General features: G+C 32.6%; 3 protein-coding genes and 1 pseudogene across 3 annotated transcripts; 1 reads left to right on the forward strand and 3 right to left on the reverse strand.

Annotated features, from left to right (window-relative positions):
• Nucleotides 1–291: 291 nt before the first annotated feature.
• Nucleotides 292–3727, reverse strand: LOC133329591 (guanylate kinase-associated protein mars). Its single transcript, XM_061538065.1, has 3 exons — nucleotides 3158–3727; nucleotides 470–3095; nucleotides 292–362 (listed from the first exon to the last, which is right to left on the reverse strand). Exons 1-3 carry the CDS (start codon nucleotides 3725–3727, stop codon nucleotides 292–294), a joined length of 3267 nt encoding a protein of 1088 aa, XP_061394049.1.
• A 1639-nt stretch (nucleotides 3728–5366) lies between these two features.
• Nucleotides 5367–5779, reverse strand: LOC133329630 (cytochrome c oxidase assembly factor 5). Its single transcript, XM_061538109.1, has 3 exons — nucleotides 5655–5779; nucleotides 5494–5589; nucleotides 5367–5414 (listed from the first exon to the last, which is right to left on the reverse strand). Exons 1-3 carry the CDS (start codon nucleotides 5757–5759, stop codon nucleotides 5373–5375), a joined length of 243 nt encoding a protein of 80 aa, XP_061394093.1. The 5' UTR covers nucleotides 5760–5779; the 3' UTR covers nucleotides 5367–5372.
• Nucleotides 5780–6167: 388 nt separating this feature from the next.
• On the forward strand, nucleotides 6168–11491 carry LOC133329600 (cysteine--tRNA ligase, mitochondrial). The gene is made up of 5 exons (XM_061538075.1): nucleotides 6168–7761; nucleotides 9516–9800; nucleotides 9861–10096; nucleotides 10156–10714; nucleotides 11255–11491. The coding sequence occupies exons 1-5, from the start codon at nucleotides 6205–6207 to the stop codon at nucleotides 11489–11491; spliced, it is 2874 nt and encodes a 957-aa protein (XP_061394059.1). The 5' UTR covers nucleotides 6168–6204.
• Nucleotides 11492–11714: 223 nt separating this feature from the next.
• On the reverse strand, nucleotides 11715–18017 carry LOC133329610 (sodium-dependent nutrient amino acid transporter 1-like; annotated as a pseudogene).
• Nucleotides 18018–25293: the final 7276 nt, after the last annotated feature.

Consider the following 25293-nt stretch of genomic DNA (forward strand, 5'->3'; position numbering starts at 1 on the left):
GATTGAGGGTGGGTTGGGTAAACAATAACTACTACCATTATTTTCAAACAGACAAAAATAGCACTAAATGAAACCAAAAATAAAATGGTGTGTGGTATACATGGTGGTCAGATATGAGGCAACATATTATTATTATTAATACAATAAAACATTTCAAAAAAATACCAATTTAGCACAAAGAAAGGCAAACATTAAAATACTAATAATGTAATGGGAACAAAATAATAAAAAAAAACAAAAATGTAAATATATAGACGATGAATAAGTAATACAAAAAATATTATGCTATATCTATTTGGGTATAACAATTTCACATGATGGACGTAAACGAACTTTACGATTTCTCAGTGAATAAGTACCGAGTTTGGGTCCATCCTGAGTTTCTTCATCATCAGAGTCTGCAAGTAAAAAAACAAAATGAATAAATTCCAAACTTATTAATTGATAAAAAGAATATTCCTACCTTTATTTTTATCCATTAGCTCTTCGTTCGATTTATTGCATTGATCATCATCAACCACATTGCCATCTTCATCATTTACAATGAAATTGAATTTTTTAACTCTCAACTTTTCATTGAATACCACATTTCGTAATTTACTTCTAGCCGTGCCGGGTGTTTTCAATATCGATTTACGTGACTTTACTACAGGTGACATATAAGCGGCAGCGTTTTCCTCATTTATTTTACCATTCACCGAAGAATTGCTCTTTGTCCCGCAAGAGTTTTCCTCATCATCAACGTTCGATTCACGAAATTCCATTATGGGATTCTTTTGCATCATCAACGATACTCTACGATTGGGAGTGTCTTGTGAATTTTTACGTGCATTCATTAGTGACATTCGGCGAGGAGAATCTTGAGAATTTTTACGACCCAACAAAGACATTCGACGATTGGGAGAGCTGCCGCCACCACCACAGCCACCCTCAGCTGCATTTTCGGCCAACAAAATCGATAATCGGCGATTGGAGGCTGGTATGGCCACAACAGTGGCGGCGGGTGAGAAATATTTACGATCTCTAACCTTGGAGGGTGTAAGGACAACATCATCCGTATTTACTAACAAATTATTGGCCTTTTTATTGCGCATATCGGCTTGCATTTTCCGCAACATTTGTTGCAAGGCTGAATTGGGTCGGGCCTTCGTTGCTGCTGGCCCGGCCTTTTTAACTTTTGTTAAGTTTTTGGGTTTCGCCTTGGCCTTGGGTTTTACCTCATCCGGGTCTTGCCAATCATTGGCTTTCCAACGCTCCAAATTCTCAAACCGTTTTTCTAGATTATCAACCTGCAAACCCAACATTGACCAGAAACCTTCCAAATCCACAGCATCGACATTTTTCGTTTTTTCACTGCCATCATCGGGTACATCATTAATGCCAGTTGCCCGAGCCTCACAACGATCTATCAGGCCTTTGAATTGCATAAATTTCTTACTGGTCAGCAATTTAGTTTGACCAATTGTGACATCGATCATATCATCGCCATTGACCGCCTGTAATTTTTCCAAATTACCATTTTTATATTCTTCCCAGACATCACATTTGGCATGTAGACGATCTATTTCATCCTGTAACTGTTTACGGAAATAGCGTACAGCCTCTAGTGTTCGCATAACTTCAGCAGAGTATTGTGGTGATTTTGGTTCCTCGGTTGGTATTTTCTGTCCCAATGGACTTGTAGGTTGCAGTGACAGACGTTTCGAGTTGTTAAGTTCATCTTCAATGCGGTTGACCATATAAATGCTACTACGTCTTTCTTTTTCCTTTTTTAAGCTAACCTTGCCACGGCTAACACTGACAAATGGACTTAAATAATTGACCGGTTTATCTTCAGTTAATAATTTTGTGGGAGTTTTCTCAGCGGGTGTCGAGGGTGCTTCCAGTGTAATTGTATTATTTAGATTTTGTTTGGGGGATTCATTAGGGATTTCTTTTGCGACCTTTTCAGGTGACAATTTGTCCTCATCTTCAACTTCCTTTTTATGATTTTCTTCTTCTTTCTCTTTGTTTTCTTCTGAAGGATTATCATTAAAACTAACATTAACTTCGGAATATCGTATGAAATTAAATCTCTTGCTGGGATTTACATTTGATAATGGCCGCACCTCTTCATCTTCTGTTAAATGATTATTGGCCGAAGTCGCTGTTGCCATTTTATTGGTGGTGGCATCCTTAAGCAAATTTCTCTTGGCTGCAGAATGTCCTGACGTTCGTTTCGATAACATTTCTATGGGACTTACACCATCAACATCATCCAATGTGGAATTGGAATTCTTCACCTTAGTCGAGGTGACAAACTCATCAAAATGATTTGAATTGGAGAAATCTCTGGGTGTTTGTACTACCATATCGGAGACCATTTCATTAGCCTGTGATACCATTAATGATAGCAATTTGTTGGTGGTATTTGTGGTGGCTGGTTTAATGGGTTTCTTGGCCTTCATTGTCTGTGTTAGACGAGCATTCTTTTGGGGTTGTTGTGGTGATTTTTTATTCAGATGATGTCGGGACGCCGTTTCTGTGGGTTTTCTTGCGCCCGTATTTGAGAACCTAGATTTGGCACCAACTGTGGTTACTTTTATGGCGGGTATAGTACTTTTCCTCACAACGTTACCGGAAGCTGAAGATGTCGCTGTTTGTCCGGGTTTTTTCGGTGGTATACTTGAGGGAGGTGGCATTTTAAGTTGCCTTGGTTTGAGTGCTGTATTCGTTTGAGTTTTGAATTTCGACGCCGATGATGATGATGACGATGCGGAATTTAGACCATTCTTATTGGTTTGGGAAGTTTTAATTAAATTATTATTTGTTGGTTTAGTTGTGGATGAGGGTTTTGTGGACGACCCAGAGGAAAATGTTGTGGGTTTCGTTTTAATGCCTCCGCCACCACTGTTCATTACATTTTTATTTCCCACTTCCGTGCGCTGTGGCGTTTTATTGCTCAATTTTGTTTTCACTGCATTGGCACTGAAATTCGTCACCAAAACCTTTTTGGCAAGAGGCACCACTTTTTTACCCGTTGTTTCGGGTTTCTTTTTGGGTGGTGTTGGTACCACTGTATATATGGATTGTCTACTTTTTGCTTTATCCTTTACCTAGTGTTAAATTATTGTTAATATTATTTAATTGAAATAAATATTTTATGCACACTACTCACAATATCGCCGGGATCCTTTAGGCCAGGTGGTGGTTCGAAATTTGCCTGATATCCTTTGGGCACAAAACTTGCCTGATGATTTGTTGTCGCTGATGTATTATTATTTGGCGCCAAACTCATTGGGCCTGCATTGCAACCACCACCATGACCAAATCCTGCATGTTTACCAACAGCTGACACGAAGGGTTTCTTTTTCATAGCTTCGGCCTTTCTTTTCTCCATCAACGATTTCTTCTTATCTCTCCAATCGAGAAATCTCAATATGAAAGCCTCTTGTTTCTTGATTTTCGCTGGATCGCGGGCTGTGCAAATAAGTTTTGCGGTACGCGAACCATTTGCCACCACCTCCACAACATTGTTAGTCTCATTTCCATCGTGGATATTTTCTTTCTCTGATAGCAGACGCTTCTTTGGCGTTGGACTAACCGATATTTGACGGGACAATTGAAATTGTTCATTCCTTTGTTTGTTACGATTGGCTTCTTGTAGCTGCCGATTAAGCCGATTGTGTTTTTGTGGCGTAAATGCTTGTTTAAGTTCCTTATATAAACTTCTCCGATATTCACTCATGTTTTTGTTTTATATATTTTATAAATAATTATTTTTTTATTAATAATATTTGTTTATATTTATAAGAAAAAGGATACTATTTGCCTCCAAGTCAGACTGTGTTGCGGCTGGCTTTGAAAGATAAATTAAAAATGGCTGGCTGGCACAAATGGCGCTTTTATTTTTTGACACTTTTCAATTTGAAATTTCCCTTTAACTGATGTAAAGGAATTTTTCTGAAGGCTTGTCAGAGTGTTGCCACTTGATGGGAAAAAGTAAACATTTGCAAGATGTCAGTCATGTCACAACAACAAAGAGTAAATATAGGGATGCCAATTGTTGTAAGAAAATGGGGTGAATAGTCATTGGTTAGGTTAGGAAGGGAAATTCATAAAAAATATGTGGAAAATAAGGAAATACAGGGTTTTCGGATAAGAGGTGTCATTTTGCATTTCTAAGAAATTTGTTGATATAACGATCGTTGTTTATATCATAATAAAGCGAAGTATACATTGCACTTTTGCAGAGCTAAACAATTATCTTCTGTTTTCTAAATGTTCTTCGATTTTCACCATTTTTTGAGTACAGGACTATCCTCGCAAATTTTATCTTTAAGGTTTATAATCGGCTTCAGAGTTGACCTTATATATCATCATTTTTATATTTTTACCATTTTTTGAGTGAATGACCATTCTCACAAATTCTATATTTAGGTTTATAATCGACGTCAGTGGCCAGTTGCGACGACTTCTTCGAAAGACAATCCGGAAAAATATAATAATAACAACTGCTGATCCTATCTATTTTTAAAAACTAAGATTTATTTACCCCGTCCATTTGTTTGTTCAACCACATTTTCCACAAAGGGGAGATCAATGACATCGACGGATATGAAAGCGCGTCAATTATTAACAATTTTAGAATTGAAATGTTTTTTGTAGCAATAATTCTTGGAAATTCTAGATCATTTCAATAAACAAATTTGAAGCCTGAAAAGCGCAATTTTTATATTGTTCCCAGACATAACATTTGCCATGCAAACTATCTATTTCTTCCTGTAATCGTTTACGCAAATAGCGCACATCCTTTACAGTCCGCATAACATCAACAGAGTATTGTGGTGATTTTAGATCTTCTCGGGGACGAATAATTGACCGGTTTATCATCAGTTAATAGTTTGTAGGAGTTTCTTCAACAGCGTCGATTGACTTCGGAATACCTTATGGAATTAAATTTTTCGGTGGGGTTTCCAATGTGATAATAGCTTTATTATTTTATATTCGTTTCCTTTACATAAATGTGGAATACTCATAATGGAATTTTTTAATTTAATTCGGATGTATTTTCCAATCATTGTGTTAAATAAAATATATTTCTTACTTATTCATTTGCTTTACATAATTCTCAAATCAAAATTTTTTTGTCAAAATGGAATGGAAATATATTCAAATTTAATAGAAATATATTTAAATTTAATTGAAATGAAAACCACAACACAACTTTTTATTTCCTTATTACCCCCTTATAAACTAAAATTCTTGAGTTGGCATCCCTACAACACATCTGTATTTTTTAAATAACAAAACTTTATTTTATATATCTATTTAAATTATACAAATAACTAAAAACAATGTGCCGTAAACCACATTGACGAACGGATCCCAACTCAGTAGCCTTTATGTCCTCTGAAACGCATTCGGTTGTCAAGCTAAAAGAAAAAATAAATATATTCAATATGTAATCAAGGCATTCATGAAATGCATTCCAACAGACTACTGACTACTCACCAATGATCTTTTGCATTCAAAGAATGTGTTGCGAAGCATTTGACATTCCTCGGGTACCAAATTGGCTTGTAGACATTCACGCGGTGTTTTCTTGTCCTGGAGAAAAAATCAAAAATAACACTTCTAGTACAATCTGCAAGGTACACCGGCGAATAACTTACCTTTTTACAACAATCACTTTCCAGGAGACACATTTTCAAGTCCGCCCGGACACCAGCACAGGCCGAAGTGTCTGCAAGTTTTTCATTTTCCTCATAGCGCATCATTTTGGAGGCTTAGTTTTTATTAATAGTTTATCTTTTTCTAATAAAAATCTAATAAATTTCTTCTGAAAACAATTACCAAATATCAGCTGATTGCATGTGAACGACGGTACAAATAATGACGTTGCCATATGTTGTTTACATACAAATGTCACAAATTTCCCTTGCATAAACATCTGTTATTCAAAGAGAGAGCGAGAGAGAGGAAAGCGTAATTGTTTATCGATGTTATTTTGGTTATTTTGTATTGTTTGCAAAAACTGAAAGAAACTTGAAAAAAGTACGAATAAAAAGCCGGTCAAAATGTTAAAAATAGGGTGAGTAACTATCCCTAAATTACATATTTAAAGTTTTTTATGTTTATCTTTCATTAACATTGTAATTTGCATTTTATTTTGTTAGCCGTGTTTTGCCTTTTGCTCCTGCGGTATTTAACCCCTTGCGTACCATGTGTACCCAACATCATTGGTTCAAACCGGATGGTGTAGATACGGGTATACGTATTTACAATTGCGCTGCTAGGCGTCAAGTTCCTTTGATATTGCCCAGAGAGAACTTTTTAACCTGGTATACTTGTGGTCCCACCGTCTATGATTCCTGTCATTTGGGTCATGCCAGCTGTTATGTAAAATTAGATATTATACAACGCATACTAAAACATCATTTCAATTTGAATGTAGTAACGGCCATGAACATTACCGATATCGATGATAAAATCATTAGAAAAAGTCAGGAGAGTGGTGAAAATTGGCGTGATATTTCGCGACATTATGAAGCTGAATTTTGGTCAGATTTAAGAAAGCTGAATGTACCAGAACCTAATATTAAGCTACGTGTTACGGAACATATACCACAAATTATATCATATATTGATGATATAATCATTAAGAAGTGTGCCTATGTGGGTCAAGATTCCTCGGTGTATTTTGATGTGAAACAATTTCCGATTTATGGTAAACTGCAAAATTTGAACTTAAACGAAAGTAATCCTTTAGCCAAACCTGAGGAACAACACCAAAAGCTTTCTGCCTTGGATTTTGCTTTGTGGAAGGCCCGCAAAACGGAAAACGAACCAGCATGGACATCACCCTGGGGTCTGGGACGTCCCGGTTGGCATATTGAGTGCAGTACTCTGGCCAATATGGTCTTTGGCAAAAGTGTTGATGTCCACGCTGGTGGTTTGGATTTGAAATTTCCCCATCATGAAAATGAGGAGGCCCAAAGTTGTGTCTATCACAATACACGGCAATGGGTAAACTATTGGCTACACACTGGGTATTTAAACATCAAAGGACAAAATGAGAAAATGTCCAAATCCTTGAAGAACACAATTTCCATTGATGAAATGCTACAGCATTACACGGCAGACGAATTTCGCATGGCTTGCGTGCTCTCGAACTACCGAAATTCTATGGAATATTCCACAGAAATGATGGATACCGCCAAGAATACTCTCAACAAATTCCATAGTTTCAAAACCGACTGTCTGGCCTATTTGAGTGGCAAGAAGGTGGGTTCCAACGTCATTTCCTCAACCATATTACAAAATCTCAACTACTGTAAATCGAACATAGAATCATGTATTCGAGATGATTTTGATACGGCTCGTTGCATTAGTATTTTACTAGATCAAATTTCAAGTATTAGTAGATGCATTAATTCCACAAGGAGTCATGGTGAAGAGGATACTGGTTTAATTACCGCATCCTGTTTGGATGCTGTTGCTGCCGTCAACAATTATGTGGATAGTGTTTTGCACCAATTTGGTTTTTCCGAAACCTCTGCAACTAATCGTGTTTTGAGCGATGGAAATCATTTGGATTTTAATGCTCTATTAGATGATATTTTGGATACACGTAAACTGATACGAGATCGTGCTGTCGCGAATAAAAATAAGGTACTATTTGAGGTTTGCGATGAATTGCGCAATTGTTTGCGTCAACATGGCATTGAGATAAAGGATCATGCTCAGGGCAGTTCATGGAATCTAATTAGAAATAAGAATTAAAAAAAAATGTTTGATTTTTTTTTTTGGTTTTAATGTTGAATTTTGGTTTTGTTTTTAATTGATGAAAAAATGTGTTTTGTCTAAATTTCGTTTGGTACATCACAAAATTCTATTTAATAAAAAAGATTTAAAATTTGTTGTATTTTATTTAAATAATTAATAAGGAAAATTGATAATAAAAATATTTTCAAATTTTAAAAAATATATATATTTTTTAAAAGAATTATGGAGGGATTGTTGAAAGATTATTTTACGGTCTAATGGAGAATCTTTGAAAAATATATTTTGAGATATAAATGATAAACAAAATTAAGGGTCCGTAAAAATATTCATTGAAGAGTATTATAGGATTTAAAAATAGATTTTTCATGAAATTTTAAATATTTTTAATTGTGGAATATTTTAGGTTGATTTTTTTAAGGAATATTTCCAGGTCTAAAATGTGGATTTTGTAAAGAATATTTCAAGATCTAAAACGTGTATTTTTTTAATGAATATTTCCAAGTCAAAAACGTGGACTTTTTAAAGAATATTTCCAGGTTTAAAACTTGGATTTTGTATAGAATATTTCTAGGTCGAAAACGCGAATTTTTTATAATGAATATTTCCAGGTTTAAAACTTGAATTTTTTATAGAATATTTCTAGGTCTAAAACGCGGATTTTTTAAAGAATATTTCCAGGTCAAAAACGAGGATTTTTTAAAGAATATTTCCAGGCCTAAAACGTGGATTTTAAAAGTGTATTCTTCAACATTTTTTTAGGATCCCTAAAGTCATTAATCGTCTCTTAAAGTTATTGTTGGTATCTTAAAGTTACTGTTTAATAAATTCCATTTAATATTTCTTCCATTTATCGCCTTAATTTTAGTATGCTGCTACAATTTATTATAATTGAGACTTTCAAATTGGAAATCCTACGATTTACACGACTACTATGGATTTATGATCTACCATTACTGCCCCTTGTACAACCTTTGGCTTCTTAATTTAATTTTTTAAAGAATATTTTATAGCCTAAAACAAGATTTTTTATAGAAATCATTAGGTATTATTATTTAAAACATTATGGAGCTTCAAAAAGAATTATTTTAGCATTTTTATTTTTTTTTCAATTTCATTGTAGGCATTTAAAGTTACTTAAAATCCAAGTTTTAGACCCTAATATATTATTAAATAAACGATTTTAAAATTCCCAAAATATTCCACATTTTCATAGAATATGTTTAAAGAAATCATCGGTTTAGATCATAGAATATTATAAAAAAACAACATTTTTAGAGACTAAAATATACCTTAAAAATTCCTGATCTTAGAACCTATATTCTTTATAAAATCCACGCGTTAGTCCCTAAAATATGTACTCTATAAAAAATCCACGTTTTAGTATCTAATATATTATTCACAATATCAACGTTTCGTATTCTATACTATTTTAATATTCATCAAAAATCATAATTTTAAATTATAAAATATTTAAATATTCATAAATACAAATTTCCCCATCATGTTTATTTAATAAATCATCAACATGGCTACTCTCCCTCTCTTTCTTTTCTCCCTTCTCACATATGTCAGGTATTTATAGTGACGTTTTTGTCTTCTCATCATGTAAACAATCATCTCTGAACAGCTGTTTAATGTTTTCAACTGATAATAAGAAAAAAACATGAAATTTGGCGTCGTGGGTTGTCCTTAAGCTACTGTCCCCCCGTCATTGTGGAAGATCAACGGAAATAACTCCTGCTTTATAGAATAGCCATTACACACCGCACCACCACTTAACAATGCGAGAGAATCGTGAGAGTAATAAAGATGATGAAGCCAATGGGGCTGCAGCAGTGCAGCAACAACAGCCAAACAATATACCAGCACCAAATATGCCCAAACATATACCATTCCCAGATCCTGCATCAGCATCGGAGATATTAAATGAACTAATCATGTTCTTGTTTGTCACCTGTGTTAGTTCAATGCAGTTTATAAATATTTATCGCACCAATTGGTGGCTACCCAAGGTGGCAATTAGTAATACAGTAGTAAGTATTCCAAAATTGATTTTTTTAAAATATGAAATAATTGTAATGTTTTCATTGTAGAATCTCTCACACATTGACCCATATTTGATCTTGCTGATCATTGTCATGAACATAAGACGTTTGATATATTGCCTATGTCTCAAGGGTTTGGATTTCTTGTTGCCAGCAAATTTACAACGTATGCATCGAATATTTAAATATGTTTTAGAAATAATGGTCTTGGCCTTGCCAGTTTCCTGCATAGTTATGATGTATCATAATCGTAACTACTTGACAATATTTTTGCTGATTTATCCGTAAGTTTTCGGTATAATTTTTAATGGATTTTTATTTCAATGGAAATCATTTTTTCTAGATTTATAGTTTACTTTTTGGCCTTTGGTTTTGCTTTGGAACCATTCCTGCGTTTCAACTACGAAATCAAGGGAGCCTATTTTAATGGTTTCCCTCTACACTGCTGTTCGGCTAATCCCAATTGTATTCGATTTGAAATCGATGTACTGCGTAATGATTTCAATTGTAGATTTAAACAAGTCATATTTACTTCGCTGCTGAATACCTATTATTCTGCATTTCTGCCCTGCTATTTTGCCCATAATGTCAACTACAATGTTTTGTGGGCTGCCCAACATATTGTTTTGGTATTTTTAAGTGTTTTTACAATGTGTACCGTATTTAGTTTTCCCTCGAAATATAGTGATATTTTACATCGTGCCGCACTGCATTTGGGCTATTGGCTGAAATTGGATTTAAGACCGGGTGCAGATTGTGTTGTGGGAGCCTCAGCTGCGAATTGGTTGAAAACAACGCTATGGGGTCCTAGTACGGTGGTGAAATTTACCGGAGATTTATATCGCAGTGTGGGACCCGTTACCGTGGCCATACCCGGTAATGTGACACATGAAAGGTTTTATGTGAGTAACGTCTTTTTTATTTTAAATTAAATTATTGAATTATTTTGTACAATTTTTATTATTTAGGACCCTATCATAATTTAGAAGAACATCCGGGCTTTAGACCCATTGATTAATAACTTCGAGTCAGAGACCACAAATTAAAAATTTAAATGTAAAAATTTTCTTTACAAAAATCCATGTTTTAGACCAAAAATTATTCTTTAAAAAATATACGTTTAGACCACAGGCTATTCTTTACAAAAAGCCATTTTCAGACATAAAAATATTGATTAAAAAAAATCACGCTTTAGACCTCAGAATATTCTTCGAAAATTAAAGTTTTAGACCACATTTTAGACCTCACAATATTCATTTAAAAATCCATGTTTTAGACCTCAGATAGATTCTTTAAAAATCCAGGTTTTAGACCTCAAAATACTCTTTAAAAATCCAGATTTTATTCCATAAAAAATCAAAATACTTTTTCTATTTTCTCTTTTATTTATAAGAATTTAAATTTATGTTCTATTTATTCATATTTCCTTTTTCCCTTTTCAGAAACTTTTTCACAATCCCTCCATGATCTATGGCAGTCTGACAATGATCCAGGCCTGTATGGTTATATCGGGCATAACCCTATTATATTATGCCATTGAATGGCATTTCATATTATCTTTAAGTTTTATAACATTAACAAATCAATTTACATTTTTCAAATTGATGCGTGATTATTTGATAACCAAACGGGTTTATTTGGCCGAATCGTCAATAGGCGATGCAAAATTAATGGATTAATGATAAGCACGCTTTATTTTCTTTTTGTATTGTAAATGTTTTCAAAAATTGTTTCACTTTTTTCCACGATCAATAAAATAAAAGACTGTTTATATAGATATATAAAATAGAAGCACTGATATATTTTATTTAATATTTTTTTTTTATTAAAAATGTAATTATTTTTATAATTAAAATTTTCTAAAAATTATATATTTTGTATTGTAAATTGTATCTCTTAAATTTAACCAAACAAATTGTCAAATGCTTTGCCAAAAATACTCCTATGGCCATGTGATTTAATAATCCCCAAATGTTTGCGATAGTTTTGATATTCCTCCTTGATATTTGGATTTTGTGGACCCCATTCTGGGGAGGGTTTAAATATGGCACAGAATTTCTAAAACGAAAAAATGGAGCAATAAAAAATATCTGTTTCAAAAATAATAAAAAGGAACCCCTACCTTTTTGAAATTAAAATGATTTGGTTGATGCATAAATTCATACACAGCCCAGCCCGGAAGTTGTAGAAGGCCCAAGCCAGCCAAACACCAACCAAAAACTAGAAAATATTCAAAACAAAATTAAAAAAACAAGAGCCATTTAAATGAAAAATAAAAAAATAATTATTTAAATACCCCAACCTTACCATGTGCTATGGTTGGATAATCCACATTTTTATATGTCAATGGCTCCAAATTCAGCAGAGTATAGATTAGCACAGCCAACATAAGGCCTGGGGTAATCAGACCCCAACACAAACGCCAGTAGATGCCGGTACGAATGCCCACCATAAATTTGATGTCCTCACAGAAACGTTTGACACCTAGAAAATAATAATAAATATTTTTAAAAATATTTTAAATAGATGTATCCCCAAAACTCACCATACACCCAACCCACAGCCAACAATTCTCCAATGGCCAAAATCAAAGCCGTAAAGGAGACCCCGTAAAAATCCACCAAATTCAAAATGAATTGACCCCCCGGACACATATACAATATGCTTATGCTGAAACCCACAACGGCCAATATCAAAGCCACTGGCCAATTTGCCATACGATGAAAACGATCTCACCCTAATTATACAACTACCCATGCCGACAGTACTGCCAATACCTAAGACAAATAACATTAAAAAGAAAAGAACCGCAAATGCCTTTTAGGTAGTTTTGTTTTAAAGCATCCAAGTGGCTCCCGTAAGCCTCAATAGCTTACCTGTGGTATAAAATCAAATTTAGCTATAGCATCGGGGTAGGAGATAAATGCCAGACCAGCACCACCCTTAACCACTTTGGCAATATCGGTGTTGCCCGTTTGATAGGCCAAGTTGCCCAAAATGCCAAAGGTAATACAACCGGCAATAATGGAGGAACAGGAATCCATGGTGGTTATGATGACAATGTCGCTGTAATGGTATGGAGGGGGAGAAGGGTGTATATGAGTATTAAAGAGGGGTAGGGGATTCAATCCAGCAGACATACTTATAAACATTCCGAGAGAAGTTATTGTAGGATGCATATGTTATTAGGGTACCAAAACATATGGCCAAACTGAAAAATACTTGGGTCACCGCAGCATACCAAACCTAAGGGTGAAAGAAAAGATGTAGGAACAATTAAGGGGAAATTAAATTTAAATAATTTTAAAATATCCACTAAAAAAATTATTCTTGAGTAAAATTTTCTCTCGAACCTAACCTCAAAAAATTTTCGGAGGTTAGGTTTTTTTGGGGAATATAATATACTAAATATGACGATATTTATACCCTCAGCCTTCTGGCCAATAAGGATACATACACATCGTAAAAATTCTTTCAAGCATAAATCAAGTTCGAAGATGAGACCCATCGGTCCGATGCTTCGGGTACTTCTCCCACACAATGTAATAGTCCACTCATTATGAAAACATTAGTTATGTGTCAAGCCGTCCGTCTACTTTTAAAGTGATCTATTATGTATGTGGGGTTTAGCCAAGGCTAGTCAAATCGGCTATACAGCTTTGTTTACATTTAACAAGAAAAAAAGTCGACATTTCGATATATCTTTGAACTTTTACATAATGCTAATTTTCTCTTATATAACATAAGTTTTTATATGTATTTTCAATATGGAATAAATCTTTAGAATTTCCCCGAACCATTGGTGCAAAATTTATGAAAATCGGTTAAGTAGTCTCCGAGTTATTTGCATTTGAAGTCAACGATGTTCCGAAATAACCTTACTGTTTGATTCTGGGCTCCTATTATCTGAAAATGAAAAACTACACAAAAATGCATTTTTCATAAACGGCATTTTCTCCTTTCTGGCTGCTGGTTTGTTAAGAAAATCAGAGCATACTTTTAGGCCAAACACAGTGTCTGTATGTAGTCCGATTTTTAAATTGATAGGTGAGTGTATTTATGCACCAAATCTAATGTAACATAACTCTACTACACACATACACAGTGGCCCGTATGTGTAAGAAAAAATTGGCCGTTTTTAAAAATGCATTTTTGTGGGGTTTTTCATTTTCAGGTAATAGGCGCACAGCATCGAACAGTAGGTATGTTTCGGAACATCGTTGAATTCAAATGCTAATATCTCCGAGACTACTTAACCGATTTTCATAAAATTTGCACGCATGGTACGGAGAAGTTCTAAAGTTTTATTATATATTGGCAATATATATAAAAACACGTGTTATATAAGAGAAAATTGCCATTATGTGAAAGTCTAAAGATATATCGAAATATCGACTATTTTTTGTTGAATGTGAACAAAGTAGCACTGTATTAATTCCAATTACACGAAACATCTCTTGTATATACCCCGAAGTACTATAGGGTATCATATAATCGACTCGTTCAAACTTATCTCCTTTCCTTATGGGCCCTCTTCAGAATTGTCTTCCACTGGCTGTAACTTTTTGACCAACTGGCCGATTAACACAAATAAGGTGTCATATTAAAGGGGAGATATTTTTCTTTATTATAGATATGACAATTTTGATACTTTGAACTTCTTTCATATGGCAATTTCGAAACATTTCTTTCTAAGTAATTTTTCACACACAACATTTCGTATTTTAAAGAATACTAATGTATTTCGAAATAGCCAGACGTCTTAGCTTTCATTAGACACCAATTTTATTAAAATACGTCGAGTTGTTCAAAAGTTATGCCACAAATAGCAGATCAGTAAATTTTTCGCTTTCGCCAGTTCAACCCACTGCATCAATAGATGGCGTCCCAGTCGCAAAATTGACAGGTCGTAAGGGAAAATCAAGGCATTCGTAAAATTGGCATAACTTTTGAACGAACTGTGATTTCGGGGAGATTTAAACGGTTATATGAAGCTTAGAACTCATAGATTATCTGTGTGCTACAAGAAATTTCAAATCTCTATCAGAAATAGGTAAACTATGCTTTAAAATAATATCAAGCGTTAATTCGAAACTTTGTATGAAATTTTTTAAAACAAACAAATTTCGTAGCTATAGAGAACACTTGAAGCTTTAAATAACCGTTGGATTTGTTAAAATATCTCAAGTCATTCGAAAGTTATTCAAATTTTACCATCGCCTTGATTTTCCCTTACGACCTGTCAATTTTGCGACTGGGGCGCCATCTATTGATGCAGTGGGTTGAACTGGTGAAAATGAAAAAATTTAATGTTTTGGTATTTGTCGCATAACTTTTGAACTACTGGTGGTATTTTAATAAAATTGGTATCACATGAAAGCTAAGAACTCTAGCTATTTCGATAGCTGTTCATAATTTACAAAATATGAAATGTTGTAGACAAAAAATTCTTTTAAAGTATACTATTAAAAATTACAATCTTTAATAAGGGTTTAATATAAAATTTGTCCATACTATATTAAAGACAACATGTTACCCTTTAATATGACAGCTTATTTGTGTTAATCGGTCAGTTGGTTAAGAAGTTACAGACAATTTTTATGAATTACAGATCTCTGCTACATCCAGCCAGTGTTTGGCCTATAAGTATGCTACAATTTCCTTCATAAACCAGCAATCATAAAAGAAAAACTCGCATTATTAAAAATTGAATTTTTGTGTGGTTTTTAATTTTCAGGTAATAGGCGCCCAGCACCGATCAGTAGGGTGTATTTCGGAACATGGTTAAATTCAAATGCTAATAACTCGGCGACTATTTAACCGATTTTTATCAAATTTGCACCAATGTTTAGAGGGAACTTTAAAGTTTTATTCCATATTGACAATAAATACATAAACTTGTGTTATATAATAGAAAATCAGCATCCTTCAGAATTATCTTCCACTAGCTGTAACTTCTTAACCAACTGACCGATTAACACAAATAAGGTGTCATATTAAAGGGGAGATATTTTTCTGTATTGTAAAAAGTTTAGTTATTTTGAATAAATATATAAATAAGCTGAGAAAAATTAATGAATTTTTTCCTAACAAAAAAAAATATTATTATTAATTGCAGTGGCCTTTCCTACTTACCAATGGATTCAATAACTCTGCCCATTGAGGCTTAAAGAAATAAATAATTCCCTCCAATGCTCCGGGTAGGGTAACAGCTCTTACGAGTAAAACGATGAGTACCACATAGGGAAAAACCCCAAGAAAATAGGCTGCCTTACCGGAACTTTTGACACCTATGAAGAGAATACATTACTAAAGAGTTATAGAATGAATTGAAATATTTGAAAAATAAATAAAGGATCCCGAAAAAATATTTTAACAAATCCACGCCTTTAAAGGATCCCGAAACAAATATTTTTACAAATCCACGCCTTTAAAGGATCTAGAAAAAATATTTTTACAAATCCACGCCTTTAAAGGATCCAGAAAAAATATTTTTACAAATTCACGCCTTTAAAGGATCCAGAAAAAAATATTTTTACAAATCCACGCCCTTAAAGGATCCTGAAAAAAATATTTTTACAAATCCACGCCTTTAAAGGATCGCGAAAAAAATATTTTTACAAATCCACGCCCTTAAAGGATCCTGAAAAAAATATTTTTACAAATCCACGCCTTTAAAGGATCCCGGAAAAATATTTTTACAAACCCATGCCTTTAAAGGATCCCGAAAAAATATTTTTACAAATCCACGCCTTTAAAGGATCCTCTATAAAGAGAAGAGTTATAGAATGAATTGAAATATTTAAAAAATAAATAAAGGATCCCGAAAAAATATTTTTACAAATCCACGCCTTTAAAGGATCCCGAAAAAATATTTTTACAAATCCACGCCTTTAAAGGATCCCGAAAAAAATATTTTTACAAATCCACGCCTTTAAAGGATCCCGAAAAAAATATTTTTACAAATCCACGCCTTTAAAGGATTCCGAAAAAATATTTTTACAAATCCACGCCTTTAAAGGATCCCGAAAAAAATATTTTTACAAATCCACGCCTTTAAAGGATCCCGAAAAAAATATTTTTACAAATCCACGCCTTTAAATGATCCTGAAAAAAATATTTTTACAAATCCACGCCTTTAAAGGATCCCGGAAAAATATTTTTACAAATCCATGCCTTTAAAGAATCCCGAAAAAATATTAAAAAAAATTCCACGCCTATGAAGGGTGCCGAAAAAAATATTTAAAAAAATCCAGACTTATGAAGGGTCCCAAAAAATATATTTAAAAAAATACACGCCTATCGTTATTATATTTTTTTTTTAATTACTCTGATCCTCGATTATTATTTTAATTAATTTTTTAAGATTATATCTTACCCCTTATCAAAACTCCCCCGATAATAATCCATGATACGGCCAAACAACCCACCAATTGCCAATTTGGTAGACCAATGCCATTATCAATGTTCTCATATTCATGTAAAATTTCTTTTCTAAAGAAAAATGAAATAAAATTAAAAAAAATATTTCATTCTAACCACAACATTTTCCAACTTACTCAAAATATAATTCTGCAGGTGACATTGTGCCGGTCATATTCCCGCTGCTCGTAGTATTCTCCCCCTGCTGTAAATATTCCAAACATTCTGGACCCCATTCTTCCTTACATTCGCTCCATGGCAATGTGGAGGAAAAAGAGGCAATCAAATAGCGCAAAGTCAAAGCCATAATACTGGAATAATAGGTTATGGAAGCTGTGGTGGCCAAAACCTGACCAGCAGCAACACCTGAGGTAAGTTCAGGGATATATATATATATATTTTTTTTTATAAAACTTAATTAAACATTATTTTTTGTTTTTGTTTTTAGATATTACCCTTCATAACCGGTGCCATTTCAAATGCCTTTATACACCCACGGCCACAAAATTGCCCCACCAACACTTCCAAATAATAAACGGGACGTCCAATAATTAACAGCACAATAAGATAGGGTATAACAAATGTACCGCCTCCATTCTGAAAAGCAATATATGGAAAACGCCATATATTACCCAAACCCACGGACAGGGAAATACAGGAGAATAAAAATTCGATATCATTGCCCCAGGTTTCGGTGGGTTTCGATGTTTCCGATTTATTTTTATTTCTCGTTTTTTGTGCATTTTGTCTCAATAAATCTCCCTCTAATTCCAAATCTGCCATAATTGTTTTTTTTTCGCTTTAAATTTGTAAATTAGATGCTACTCTTAGGGTGTTTAATTCAATACTGACTGCTCGCATCCACATCCGTGGTTACTTGGAAGAGCGTAATCTTATTTTTTTATTTTCTTCATAAATTGAGGTGATGTTTATGACAGCGAGATAAAACACAATTCTCAAACTGTATATCAAAATCGCTTTATTATTGTGGTCGTTTTATTGTGCTAATGATATCAGATTTGTTGCAGCGATTTTGTTAAATTTTTTCCTGGCTTTTTTTTTGTGGTTAAATTAGAAAATTGTGGTCTGCGGTCATTGACAATGTCAACGCTAACAAAATTTATAACGGAATGTTAATGGATGCGAAGTGCGAATAGACGAGTTTAATTAGCACGAACTGAAGCTGGATATTTAACAGAAAAAAAGAAAATTATTTTTATAAAATCAACACCTATATTAGATTCTGGAAAAAATATTAAAAAAAATCCATAACTTAGGGTAGATCATGAAAAAGTATTTTTAAAAAAAATATTAGTCATAAGGCTGAGGGTATAAAAACATGGTCAATCAAGATTAGCTACGTCGTTCTAGACTCAATTCAATATGCTATGCTTAATTTAGTATAAATCGTATTTACAATTAACAAGAAAAATTTTCGATATTTCGATATATCTTTGAACTTTTACATTATGCTAATATTTCACTTATATAACATATTTCTATGTATACATCGTTAATGTGTTACAAATCTTTAAAATTCCCTTAAACCATTCGTGCAAAAATTATGAAAATCGGTTGAGTATTCGCTGAGTTATTTGCATTTGAATTCAACCATGTTCCGAAATACACCCTACTGTTCGATGCTGGGCGCCTATTACCTGGAAAAGAAAAAAACTACACAAAATACATTTTTTAAAAACGCAAATTTTTCGTTCATGATTGTCATGCTTGCTGGTTTGTTACGAAAATTATAGCATACTTTTAGGCCCTTTGTTGGATTTTCTTTAGAATTGTCTTCTACTGCCCGAAACTTTTTAACCAACTGTCCGATTAACACAAATAAGGGGTCATATTAAAGGTCAACATGTTGTCTTTATTAAGGTATTTAATTTAATTTAAAAACCTATTTAAAATTTAAATTTTTAAAGGTATAGTGTAAAACAATTTTTCGCTTAAATCTTTTAATATTAATAATTTTATGGGTTTATTTCGAAATAGTTAGTCTTCTTAGCTTTCATATAATAGCAATTTTATTTCGCTGCTCCAAATAATTCAAAAGTTATTGAACATTGAAGAAAAACTTATTTTTTTTTTGTTTTTACCTGTTTGCTGTACTGCATCAATAGATGGCGCCCCCGTCGCAAATTGACAGGTTGCAAGCGGAAAATCAAGGCGATGGTAAAATTTAAATAACTTTCGAATGACTTGAGATATTTTAACAAATCCAACGGTTATTTAAAGCTGCAAGTGTTTTCTTTCGGTATAAAATTTATTTGTTGAAGAAAAATACATACAAAGTTTCGAATTAACACTTGATATTATTTTAAAGCATAGTTTATCTATTTCTGATAGAGATTTGAGATTTCTTGTAGCACACAGACAATCAATGAGTTCTAAGCTTCATATAACCGTTTAAATCTTCCCGAAATCAAAATTCGTTCTAAAGTTATGCCAATTGTATGAATGCCTTGATTTTCCCTTACGACCTGTCAATTTGGCGACCGCAACGCCATCTATTGATGCAGTGGGTTGAACTGGCGAAAGCGAAAAATTTATTGATCTGCTATTTGTGGCATAACTTTTGAACTACTCGACGTATTGTAATCAAATTGGTGTCATATGAAAGCTAAGACGTCTGGCTATTTCGAAATATATTCGTATTCTTTTAAATACGAAATGTTGTGTGTGAAAAATTACATAGAAAGATACGTTTTGAAATTGCCATTTAAATTAAGTTCAAAATATTAAAATTGTCATTTCTACAATAAAAACAATAATCTTCCCTTTAATATGACACCATATTTGTGTTAATTGGGCAGTTGGTTAAAAAGTTATAGCCAGTGGAGGACAATTCTGAAGGGGACCCATAAGGAAAGGAGATAAGTTTGGCCGAGTAGATTATATGATACCCTATTAGCACTTTGGGGTATATACAAGAGATGTTTCGTGTAAATGAAATAAATACAGTGTCTACTGTGTTTATATTCGACAAAAAGTAGTCGATATTTCGATATATATTTAGACTTTCACATAATGATTATTTTCTTATATATAACACGTGTTTTTATATGTATTGCCAATATGTAATAAAACTTTAAATTTTCCCCAAACCATTCGTGCAAAAATTATGAAAATCGGTTAAGTACGTGCTGAGTTATTTGCATTTTAATTCAACGATGTTCCGCAAAACACCTACTGTTCGGTACGGGGCACCTATTACCTGAAAATGAAAAACCCCACAAAAATGCATTTTTAAAAACGGCCATTTTTTCTTACACATACGGGCCACTGTGTATGTGTGTAGTAGAGTTATGTTACATTAAATGTGGTACATAAAAGCAAACACCTATCCGTTTTAAATATCGGACTACATACAGACACTGTGTTTGGCCTAAAAGTATGCTATAATTTTCGTAACAAACCAGCAGCCTGAATGGAGAAATTGCCGTTTATGAAAAATGCATTTTTGTGGAGTTTTTTATTTTCAGGTAATAGGAGCCCAGAAGCGAACAGTAAGGTGTATTTCGGAACATCATTAAATTCAAATGCAAATATCTCCGAGACTACTTAACCGATTTTCATAAATTTTGCACGTATTGTTCGAGGTATTTCTAAAGTTTTATTGCATAAGGACAATACATATACAAACCTATGTTATATAAGATGTTATTAGCATTTTGTGAAAGTTGAAAGATATTTCACACATCGATTATTTTTTTGTTTAATGTAAATATAGAAGTGTTGCCGATTTGGGCACCCTGTACTATGCCCCACACACATAATATATTACTTGAAAAGTCGACGGCGGGCTTGACACATAACTGATGGTTTTTTTTTTATAAATTATGCGATATTGCAATGATTGGAAGAGGAACCCAAATGAGTGAACTGATGGGTATCATCTTTGAATTTGATTTAAGTTTGAAAGAATTATTACGATGTGTATGTATCCTCATTGACCAGAAGGCTGAGGATATAAATATCACCATATGTAGTTAATTATATTCCCCGAAAAAAAACATAACATCCAAAATTTTTTTGAGGTTCGGTTCTAAAGTAATTTTTTTCAATAATAATTTTTTTAAAAGAATATTTGAAGGCTAATTAAAAATTTTGTTATTTAAATTTAATGATTTTATTATTTAAATTTAATTTTTCCCTTAATGTATTCCCCTTCTTTTACTTCCTCATTAGGTTTGTTATGCTGCAGTGACCCAAGTATTTTTCAGTTTGACCATATGCTTTGGTACCCTTATAACATATGCGTCCTACAATAACTTCTCCCGGAATGTTTATAAGTATGACTGCTGGATTGACGCCCCTACGCCCCTTTAATATTCACATAATAATTCCCTTCACCCCTCCATTCTTTTCATTCCAGTGACATTGTCATCATAACCACCATGGATTCCTGGTCCTGCATTATGCCGGTTGCATTACCTTAGGCATATTGGACAACTTAGCCTATCAAACGGGCAATACAGATATTGCCAAAGTGGTTAAGGGTGGTGCTGGTCTGGCATTTATCTCCTATCCTGATGTCACAGCTAAATTTGATTTTATACCATAGGTAATCTATTGAGGGAGCCACTAGGATGGTTTAAAACAAAACTACCTAAAAGGCATTTGCGGTTCTTTTCTCTTTAATGTTATTTGTCTTAGGTATTGGCAGTACTGTCGGCATGGGTAGTTGTATAATAAGGGTGGTACGTGATCGTTTTGATCGTGTGGCAAATTGGCCATTGACTTTAATATTGGCCTTTTATAAGGACTTGTAAAAATAGTTTTTAAAAATTCACGCCTTTTATAAGACCTTGAAAAATTTCTTTAAAGAATTTAAAGAATCCACGCCTTTTATAAGGCCTTGAAAACATATTTTTAAAAAATCCACGCTTTTTATTTAAAAAATCCTAGCCTTAAAATTTAAACTTTTCCACCTCCATTCAAATACATTTTTTTATTTTTTTAATACAATTTTATTTTCTTTATTTCAATTTTTGTTTTGTTATTTGACTTTTATTATTTATTCATTTCAGTATGTGAAAAAAATTATATTTGCACTAACATTAACTAATCAGGAAAAACACTTAAAATGTATAATAACATACAAATATTGTTATAATTTTCTTGTGTTGTTTTTGTTGTTGTAACTTTGTTTTATTATTTCGTTTATTTATATTTGTTGTTCTTGTTGTATATGTACGGTTGATTGTTATTACACGGGGTTTTTGTATTTGTTTTATTTTTATTTTTATTATTTATATTAAAAAATAATTTTTCGTTTTTATTAAAATAAAAATTAATATTAAAGATTATATTTTTTTAATTTTATAAACTTTGAGGGTTGATTAGTTATAGGATTAGGTTGGGAGAGTGAGTGAGAGAAAAATATACAAAAAAAGGAAAATTAGGGTTTTGCTTTAAATAATTAACACATTGATTAATTGAGGCACTTTTTGGCGTTTATATGTTTATGTTGCTTTCATATTTTTTGTTTGTTTGTTTTAACTATAAAACTATAAAAAAATAGTATTGTAATGACATTATAGGCTATAATTTAAACTAATTAATGCATTTTGATACAAAGGAATTTAAACAAATGACACAATGGAGTTCTTACTTCTCAAAAAATAAAATTTAAACAAATAATTGGGTGGGTTTGAAATAAAAATGGCAATTGTTTTTTTTATCATAAAATTAAAGTAGTAAAAATTATATATACACAGATATGAAAGGGATTTATTCGATTTTTACTTAAATCTTTTCATTTAAACCATAATTTTCACATTTTATAAAATGTATAAATATTATTTTGTGTGTGTATTTTTTTTTAAATCCTGTTTATTTATTTTTTTAGAATATAAATTTCATTAATTTTGTTGTTTATTTGATTTTTCTTTTCTTTGTGGTTTACTTAAATTTGGCACAATATTTAAATTTGAACTTTTTTACTTTTTAAGATACAATATTTATATATATGATGATATTATATTTTATTTTTTTTTTATATTTTTATTTTTTTTTTTAATTATTTATATAAGATATCAAGTTCTTAAATAAACAAAATTTGGGAGTAATTGAAGGGAAATCAATTAAATTGTGAATGAATGATATAAACCAACAATATTCTTAAATCGGCGACCTTTAGCATTATCTGAATACACAATAAGGGCGCTAAGCAACGGCGTAGCCACTGATTTTTTTCAATTTGTATTAGTTGGCCCCCCGAAATGAAATCCTGCATACTTTGCTGGCCCTAAGGAACCATAAGAATTCACGAATTGAGATCTTTAAAAAATCCTCAATATTTTGCGAATGAATCAGAAAATTTTTAAAATCTAAGACCATAAGATATCTTTAATGATTCAGGAATCTAAGAAACCAAAAAAAAAAAATACCAAAAATTAAAAACATTCTTCAGTAAATCCAACATTCAAGTATTTAAGTGCTTTGTTAAAAAAAAAAAACAAACATTGGGGATTTTTCTGCAAAATTTAATATTTTATGTTCCAAAAATCCATACATTGAAATTCCAAATATTCTTTAAAATGTCTATGGTCTGAAACATAATAATATAGTCAATAAATCATGTTTTAAAAGCCCGAATATACCAGTAATGTTTTTTTTTTGTATTTAGATCAGACTTAAGGACCTTAAAAATTATTAGATTTTTGCTTCGGGAAATAATAAAATTTCGACATCTATTTATTCTATTATTTTTTCTTAGAAAATTATTCAAGAAATTATAATTATTCTTTAAAAAACACACGAATTAAAACCTAAACTGATTGCTCAATAAAGGCAACACCCCGCTTTTTTTAATTTAAATCAGATGTATAACTACTCAATAATGTCACTTAAAACTTTCAAAGTGAGAATGTGGAGGGTCTCCTTAAAGAAGCCTAAAAAACTATTTCCAAATTGCATGTTGTAAGACCTTTGACAATTACAGCATTAAGGATCATGAAAATCATTCGAAAAATTCACGATTGGAACATAAAGGAAAAGTATGTTTGGCAAATCAAAACCAGTAAGGAATGGTCAAAAGTCGGACGGGGCCGACTATATGATACCCTTCACCACATTGGGTACAACATACATGAGATTTTAATATCTAGAATATCCTATAAATCGAATAGTCATAGAATATTTGGAGGATTGAGATGGAATCGGGCAAATTTAAATATGCTATCTAGATAAATATTTAAACCAATTGAAGACCCTTTGGTGCACAATTTACATAAAATGGAACGAATATATATATAAGACGTATATCAAAATCTGAACCGATTTCAACAAACCTTATCACACATAATTTTTTCCTCAATTGCATTTGCAAAATTTTGTTCAATCGGACAAATATTGGGAGTTTGGTGTATCATTCACAAAAAAATCGGAGGAAACTATATATGGGAGCTATTTGTAAATTTGAACCGATTTTAACAAAAAATCGCAGACATCTGTCTGGACCTAATTCAGTACTCTGTGCAAAATTTTATCCCAGTCGGGCAAATATTGGGAGTTTGGTGCATCATTCACATAAAATCGGACGAAACTACATATGGGAGCTATATCTAAATCTCAACCGATTCCAACAAAACTTCGCATACATAAGTATGGACCTGATTCAGTGCGCTATGCAAAATTTTGTCCCAACCGGACAAATATTGGAAGTTTTGTTCATCATTTACATAAAATGGGACGAAACTATATATGGGAGCTATATCTAAATCTGAAGTGATTTTTTCCAAGTTCAATGGGGTTCGTCCTTGGGCCAAGTAGATGAGCTGTGACAAATTTCATCCAAATCGCATCATAAATGGTACAGGTCCCATTTATGATCCGATTTGGATGAAATTTTTACAATTTAACATGGACAGACGGACATTCATAAATCGATTCAGATAGTCATTCTATGCATACTCTCAAAAGGAGCCATACGTCTATCTCGTTTCCTTTTGCCTGTTACAAACATATGCAAAAAAGACATAATAACCTGTACCACAGTGTGGTGAAGGCTATAAAAATGATCGAATCGGACCATTAATAAGTTTTAAAA

The sequence above is a fragment of the Musca vetustissima genome, unplaced genomic scaffold (assembly GCF_032173495.1).
Source record: "Musca vetustissima isolate MV318-11 ecotype Yass unplaced genomic scaffold, APGP_CSIRO_Mvet_v1 utg19304, whole genome shotgun sequence".
Taxonomy (NCBI): Eukaryota; Metazoa; Arthropoda; class Insecta; order Diptera; family Muscidae; genus Musca; species Musca vetustissima.

Bases quoted from the DNA above. Each gene is read 5' to 3' on its own strand.
- LOC133329600 (XM_061538075.1), top strand. From the start codon at position 6,205: ATGTGTACCCAACATCATTGGTTCAAACCGGATGGTGTAGATACGGGT. The intron at 10,097-10,155 runs GTAAGTTTTCGG...CATTTTTTCTAG, and splicing joins ATATTTTTGCTGATTTATCC to ATTTATAGTTTACTTTTTGG. The intron at 10,715-11,254 runs GTGAGTAACGTC...TTCCCTTTTCAG, and splicing joins TGACACATGAAAGGTTTTAT to AAACTTTTTCACAATCCCTC.
- LOC133329630 (XM_061538109.1), bottom strand. From the start codon at position 5,759: ATGATGCGCTATGAGGAAAATGAAAAACTTGCAGACACTTCGGCCTGT. The intron at 5,590-5,654 runs GTAAGTTATTCG...TTTTTTCTCCAG, and splicing joins AAAGTGATTGTTGTAAAAAG to GACAAGAAAACACCGCGTGA. The intron at 5,415-5,493 runs GTGAGTAGTCAG...TTTTTCTTTTAG, and splicing joins TTGAATGCAAAAGATCATTG to CTTGACAACCGAATGCGTTT.
- LOC133329591 (XM_061538065.1), bottom strand. From the start codon at position 3,727: ATGAGTGAATATCGGAGAAGTTTATATAAGGAACTTAAACAAGCATTT. The intron at 3,096-3,157 runs GTGAGTAGTGTG...ATTTAACACTAG, and splicing joins TAAAGGATCCCGGCGATATT to GTAAAGGATAAAGCAAAAAG. The intron at 363-469 runs ATAAAGGTAGGA...ATGGACCCAAAC, and splicing joins CGAAGAGCTAATGGATAAAA to TCGGTACTTATTCACTGAGA.